This window comes from Myxine glutinosa, chromosome 3 (assembly GCF_964187855.1).
Source record: "Myxine glutinosa chromosome 3, kmMyxGlut1.1, whole genome shotgun sequence".
NCBI lineage: Eukaryota > Metazoa > Chordata > Myxini > Myxiniformes > Myxinidae > Myxine > Myxine glutinosa.
Window position 1 is genome coordinate 217,490,549 of NC_136263.1, and position 7,780 is coordinate 217,498,328.

The window sequence follows — 7,780 nt, forward strand, 5'->3', positions numbered from 1 at the left end:
ATTTGGCACAAGGACTGCGTAGAGTGTGCATTGCCTGGGAATTCTCTGCAGAGATCGCACTTTCCTCGAGTGTAATATCTTCGAAAAGGTGGACAACGCCTTTTTGCACAGAACCTTCAAGTACAGCTCTCTTCCATGGGTTGGTGCACCTGCTTCTCACTTTATAACCTGAGAGACCGTGGATAACAAGCCCCTTGTAGAGCAATCGGTATCTCTTGCCAGGGAGCTGAAACACAGGCCCCTCTGTTCTTTCAGCCTATTACAGTATCCTTCCCCAGCTCTAACATGTGACGTGCAGTCTTCCAGCAACCCTCACCTAGTTTGCCTTCGCAAGTTTTGTCTCGTTTTGTCTCATCTTGTCCATTCTGGAGAAATGGCTTACTCTTTCCTTAGCCAGTCCTTCAAGGTGTGAGTCCCATTGCTATCTGCTTCGCTCTTCTGGGCTCATGTGAACTCTAACCCGGTGCACCCAGCAGATAGTTAAAAGAGGTTTTACACACATCTCCTTTAATTAATGCCTCACTGCCTATTAGAAGCACCATCCTGTATATGGTACACAATTTTTAGCTCTTTCACGAGCTTCGATTCAGTATACAAAAAAATAATAATAAAAAAATTAATCAAACAGACAATCCCAAAGCTGACAGGTCCCTACTTCATTACATCGAGATTTGCTGCATACTCGCACATGGACCATACTACTCTATACAGTTAAATCTCTTCTAAAGTAATCTCAACCCCTCCCCTTTTCCCCTCCACTCTTGCCCCCCATAAATGTAACATTATTTTACGTATAACTTTTGCAATACTGTTGCATGCCCGCGAACTGAGCATAATTTGGCAGATGCAGGAGATGCCGAGACCAACAGGAATGGACAAATATTTTCCTATTAATCTCTGCAGAAGATTGCACAAGTCCAGTATTGCACTCAAATTTATTAACACAAAAATATTTCTTTTAAACAAAAGATGGCACAAAATCGACAAGTAGGTTTACAGCACATAAAATCACAAATACAAAATATCCAAATAATTTAATCTGAGGCTACAATAAGCAACAGAATGGCCAAACAAAATTACTTATCCTTATCTACAGATAAATTATCCCTTAGCCTGGAAGGTGAGGCACTAGGACAAACACAGACATACAAATGAGACAAAAATACCGTATGACAAATCAACTTGGTGCAAAAGAAAAATCCCACGAGGCTTGGAGAATCCCAGACCAGGCTCGGGGGAGACGATATTGTTATGAATTAGGGGTAGAGGAATATCTATAGCCAGGTAGATCTGCATAGGTAGGTGCTCGACTGTCGTGATAGGGAATCTACATGTAATAAGTTTTGTGTTTAGCTGGATGTCGGAATAAGTTGTATCGGTGTCCCCGCCACAAGGGGGCGGGGCATGCTAATTAGTACATGGATTATGGGTAAAATTCCCTCATGTGTCGTTCCCTCTGTGAGCAACTCAGTGTCCCTTATGGCAACGCACTCATCTACATTAGATAGATCCATTCGTGCACACATTAATTAATTTCCCTCCGCCACAATAAGACTTAGAGGATGAACAGGCAGGAAGCCAGATCGGGGCACCGCTGATGGGCCGCAGCCAGCCACATCACCAGCTGGCATAGCAACAAACATCGTGCGAGGAAGGCTGGAGCCACGCCCAGGGAACGTGTGACTGATTGGAGGAAGAAGCTGTCCACTGATTGGTGAAAGGAAGGTGGAAGGAAGTGGCACACTGATTGGCCACCGACCGTGGACCCCTCGGCCAATCAGTGTGGAAGGCGTGAACACTCGGCCAATCAATGCGAAGGCGCGGAAACAATACTTAAAAGCAGGTCGCTGGTTGGAGGACAAGCACCGGTGACGTCGGAAGGCGCAAAAAGACCACCAAGAAGTGAGGGACTGATTGGGAGAGAAAGAGCTGACGTCAGATCACGGGGGAAAGAACGACTCACTCGTGGGCATTTTGCTGTCTCTTCGCTCTGGGTTCTGCCCCTGCTATTGGCGCTTTCTTCCCTGAGTTCTTCGTGGTGCTCTTGGAGTTCTTTGTGGTGCTCTCTGTGGTGCTATTGGTGCTTGGAGCGAGGCTTGGTGCTATGAGCAAACGGGACCTCGCGTGCGACCGACGAGCGGGCGAGCGAGGCGTGCCGCTGAGCGGACAGGACCAGGGCGAGCGGGTGGCTCGAGGCCTAGCAGCGGGCGAGCGGGGGCACATTGAGGCTTATCTTCGCGCCAACCGGAGCTGCGTCGGACGACGCGCTCAAACATCGACCCGACGTTACACTGCCAGACAGATAAGCTCGCATTCACCAATACACGACGGGCCATTTATTTTATCCATTCTCCCTTTGTCTCGTATTTGAAATCTGTGTGGGGACGTCCCAATTTAGAATTAGTTCTTCCGTTGCGTTCCTTGTATCGGGTTCCGCCTAATAAATCGGTTTCTTCCTGTACATTTTTACCCCAGTGTCCGTTTTGAGTTCATTCCCTACAGGATCGAGGGCTGCCGTCGGGGCGTCAGGTAAGAGATTGCCGCTTCTTCCTCTTCCTTCTTCCACCCGTGCTAGCATAGTCAAATCCGTAATTGATCGTCACCTCCGTTAAAGCCCGTTTGGTCATCTGCAATCCCACAGTATTAACTGAGGGATTCGCGCGACAATATCTACACCCAGGAGATGGTGATTGTTCCACAGCGGCAATGCTGGCCAATATCAGTAGGGCAATGTCTGCCCAAACACAACTGGTAACACGGACCTACGGAGTCAGGACCCAAATAACAGCTACTCTGCTCTGCTCCAGAACCGGGTCAAATGGACTCTCTTCCACAACGACCTCAACACTAATGAACCGCACCACCACCGCCAATTCTTATGGCCTCAACAGAAATTCGATTCGCTGATGCCTGGAGAAATTGGAGGACAAAGCATACCCCCATAAACCAATCCGGGGTGACTTGCTGGACTTGCCCCACCTTCACAACCCGCCTGCCTTCCAGCAACTTAACCCGTTTATGAGACGAATAACATCGCTACTTAACTCATACATTACACGATAAAAATTGAATTGTTGAAAATGCTGTATACATAAAGCATACATATTGCTCATTGCTGCGGAAATACAAATCTTACAGAAGCCATCTCTCACAAATAATATATTTATGGTTGGGGACATTTACAGTGACCAGACTGCCATCTCCAATCTTGAGGAAAAAACGTTTTGCTAATAATAAAAACACCAACGTACAACGAATAGGTGGCACACTTAGTTAATATTAAATGTGTGTGTTCAAGTACATCAATCATAGATTTCTTATAAAGCAAGGCAGACATTTAAATACATTTTATCCATGCCAAAAGCAAAGTATACAATTGACTAAATATATTATAAAAACACTAATTTCTGAGAAACAAACCTTCAAGAAGTATATGACATCGATGAGCTTGCAGAATTGAAGGTTGGACACTGGAATTTGAGGCACGACGATCATCAACTGCCACTGGCCCTGTTGCTTGGGTCCCACATGACCACCTGCAACCTCTTCGATTATCTTGTTTTCATCCCTCTCAAATGATGTGCGGAAAGTTGTTTTCTGGTCACACACAAGGCTGTTCGGTTAGCTTCGGGATACAATTATCACCGGAAATGGAATAGCTGGGATTTTAAAGAGCACACCAGGTAAAAACTAGAACGACACTCTTCGCCGTCACGACGTCGACAGATATGCCTCGACCCACATTATTACATCATTGTAATACTTGTACCAAGTTTGCATTAAATCCATTCAGCTGTTCTCAAATTATCACATTTTTACTTGACCTGGCCTCTGACCTTTGACCTCTTGACACCAAAATGGAGGCACTTAATCTTTACATCATTATATATACTAGGGCATGCCCGTACTATATCTATATCTAAAATTATATCCCCCCCCTCTATTTACATGAAATGGTTTGGTCCAAAGCGAACGGCTTGCGAGTACGGTGACAATCCCCCCCCTCTATTTACATGAAATGGTTTGGTCCATTCGCAAAGCCAAAGCGAACGGCAGTTACGAATCGCAGTTACGATGAATCGCAAAGTAGTTTTAATTAGTTTTAAAACATAGTTTAACGCCAACATAGTTTGCCAACGTGAAATAAATGAATACGCTCTCAAATGTGCCGTCCGAGGCAGAGTCTGTTCGGCACGTTCGGCACACGTGATAGCTCGCTGCTCTCTGATTGGTTGAATCGTTTTTTGGACATAGCTCGGTAACTACTTGTCCGATTAATATGAAACCTTGAAAAGGCACATCCTCGGGTCCCCAGCAATATACCTGGCAAGTTTCAAGTATATCGGACCGGTAGTTGTCGAGAAACAGCGGTCGCATACACACACACACACACACACAGACAGAGATTAGTGGAATTATAGATATATATATATATTGTTACGGTCCGCAGATTAGGATGTTATTTTACCGAGCGGAGGTATAACCGCGGCCGAACAGTTGTTCCCCACTAAACCCGATTCACCCAACGTTGGCCGTATTGCGCCACAGCTACTCAATCTGGAAAACTCTAAAGCGACCGAATGCAAAGAGGAAGAAGACGTACAGAAGAGTAACGGGATTTATTATTATTTACACACACAAGCAAAAAGGAGCAGTCACGATTATGTACAGGGACATGAGACGCAGGTGACACAGTGAATTCCTTATACAAGCTTAATTACCTACCCAGGACAGAACAAACAAAGACGACTCACACGGGGAATTGCAGAGTGGATTGGCTGGAAGGAGGTGTGTTGCTGGAGGGGGAGGACGGCATGGAGCTGGCTGGAGCTTGATCCCGCACGGGACGTCGGGCTGGACCTCGACGGCCGCTGATGCCACCGATCCTGTCGTGTGTGCGGGATCACGGGTCGGATCACGGGTCGGATCACGGGTCGGATCACGGTCGGAGCCGACGCGCTGGTGGGGGGTCTGGCGTGACGGGTTCTCTCCTCTCTCTTTCCTTTGTCCAACCACTCTTTCTCCAACGCAACCACTCAACACAACCACTGACCACCCCTGACGACCAACTCAGCTCTTGTCATGGACCTCTCTTTTCAGACTCATCTCCTTGTCTCAGTAAAAGCGCATCTCTCTTGTCTCTGTAAAAGCGCATCTCTCTTGTCTTTGTAAAAGCGCATCTCTCTTGTCTCTGTAAAAGCGCATCTCTGGTGGGGGCGTCTCTCATGGGTTATATATAGCCCCACCCTTGAACCTTTGCGAACCTCCCCGATCGCTCTTCCTCCGCCCTCTCAAACCAAACCCCTCGTGCTCGGTTGGTTGTTCGGGGCTGGCTCACTCCTCCCCTCTATGACGAGGTGGAGACACGCCCTTCTTCTCCGACCCTGCCTCGTGGTCAATGGCGGCAATTGGAGGGGATGTAATTGGCAATGGCAATTGAGGCCTGGCAATGACGAAAGGGGAAATGGAGGTTTTTTGGGAATGGGAATGAAGGGAATCTACTCTTATTTCACTCGGTGCAATGGAGTATTTAAATTAATGGGAGACACAGCCTTACCCTAAGACACATAATAAGATATAAGCTACTGAACAAGGGTTTTATCGGGTCCTGCAATGTGGTGTTTATGGAATAACTACCGAGACGCCCTTTGACCTTTACACTACGGAGATATTTACAAGGAATCATTACATTTTACAGAGGGTGATATTTACAACAATTTACTATACAATACAACACAATAAAAAAACACAATCCTCATATCCGCAACAATATATATATATATATATATATATATATATATATATATATATATATATATATATACATACATACACAAGTTCAAAACACACCTGGTCATAAGTGTGCCGCACTGACCGGGTCCTCAGTCGAGGTCCACAGCATCATCCCGTTTCGGCCCTTCAACCTCGATACGGTCAGCTAAGGTGGGCCAGCAGGGGCGCATCCACATCCACATGCAGCAACTGCACCTGGATGCGTACATACCCCCACCCCCAGCCAGTGCGAACAACAACAACAATACCTCCGCATCCAGAATCCACAGCACCAAACAAACATGGTGGAACACTCAAACACCCACCTTTATACCCTTCACTACTCACCAACAAAACACACCAGATCATTCATACACACACATACACACCCATACACACACACACACACACACACACACACACACACATACACACACACACACACACACACACACACACACACACACACAACACCAACCAACCAACCACCTACCCTTACATCATACACCACCAACATACAAAAACAAACGCTCATGCAAAAATTAATTCATGCAAAAACACACACCCTCACCCACTCACTCATATACACAAAATAAGAAATAATAATGGTAACAAAAAATAAATAAATAAATAAATAAATAAAAATAAAAACCACACACAACCAACCTACACCGTTCGACGTGCCTCCATAAACTTCCTCCATATCCAAAATGAGCCTTTCAAGGCAACCTGGGCCACCTTGTCACACATCCTCCTTCTTTCTGTCCCACACACTCCCAGCCTAGCAAGAAATGCAGAAAAGGAATTGCCAATATACCCTCGACACCCCCACCTCAAATGGCTGACACGAAACTCGCCAACCCTTCTCCCGGCACTCTGCCTCCAGCTCACTGTACTTTCCTCTCTTCCTCTCGTGCACCTCCTCCATGTTCTCTTCCCAAGGAACCGACAACTCCCCTAAGATGACCTGTCTTGTTGCACCTGACCAAATGACAATGTCAGGCCGCAACCTTGTCACACAGATCTCCTCCGGGAATACCAATTGTGGCTTTAGATCTGCCACCACCTGCCAATCACAAGCATCTGACAGCCCTCTTGCTTTCCACCTCCTCCTCTTTCCACCTATTACCACTTGGCCCTCTTTGACAAACCACACCTCTCCCCCATCAGTCTCCTTCTCCACTCTTCTTTCTCTCGACCTCAACACCTCTTGTTGCACCATCTGCACCACCACCGCCAGCACCTGATCATGTCGCCACCTGTAATTGTCCTGCTGCCAATGCTACTGAACATATATATATTATATACGTACATATATATATATATATATAAAACACAGTTTGTGTATGTGTGTGTGTGTGTGTGTGTGTGTGTGTGTGTGTGTAATGTTACCGGTAGACTCCTAAACGGAGAGGCTCACATACTTGATATTTGGCACAAATATGGCCATTGAGCCTGGGAAGAACATGGTCGACCTAAAAATTTATTTCATAATATTTTTAAACCATATTTTTACCTCAGCGCATTTCAGCGAGGCATATTATGACCGGAATGGCAGAGCAGCGCGCTGATTCGCTCAGAGCGATCACGTGATGTTCCTTGCCGCCATTAACTCGGTTACGCGTTCGCACGTATTTCAGAGCGAAAAGCGATTACGTATTTTCACATTTCAGCGAGGAACATTGCCATTCACACCACATAGCTTTTTTTCCCTTTCATCTTTAGATCCATATTTTTTGCCATAACATAGCTCATTATGGCTCTCTCGAGCTCGAGTTAGCCAATCACCTGGGAGCATGAGGCCACGTTGGCCACGCCCACGACACGACGCAGAGTTGCAATCGATCGCTCAGAGCGATCACGTGATGTTCCTTGCCGCGCGATTGCGTTTTTTCACATTTCAGCGAGGAACATTGCCATACGCACCACATAGGTGTTTTTTTCTTTCATCTTTAGATCCATATTTTTTTTGACACGGAATCTGAATCGGTGGCAGAGCAGCGTGCTG

The 7,780-nt window shown here is 46.2% G+C and overlaps 1 protein-coding gene across 1 annotated transcript in view; it reads right to left on the bottom strand.

The window, feature by feature from the left end:
• The window catches only part of LOC144891402 (uncharacterized), a 59,450-nt gene extending 55,512 nt beyond the window's left edge, over nt 1-3,938 (bottom strand). Inside the window, exon 1 of the mRNA XM_078774984.1 lies at nt 3,421-3,938. Coding sequence (XP_078631110.1) covers nt 3,421-3,495 — 75 coding nt within the window. The 5' untranslated portion in view covers nt 3,496-3,938. The remainder of the gene's footprint in view (nt 1-3,420) is intronic.
• Nucleotides 3,939-7,780: the final 3,842 nt, after the last annotated feature.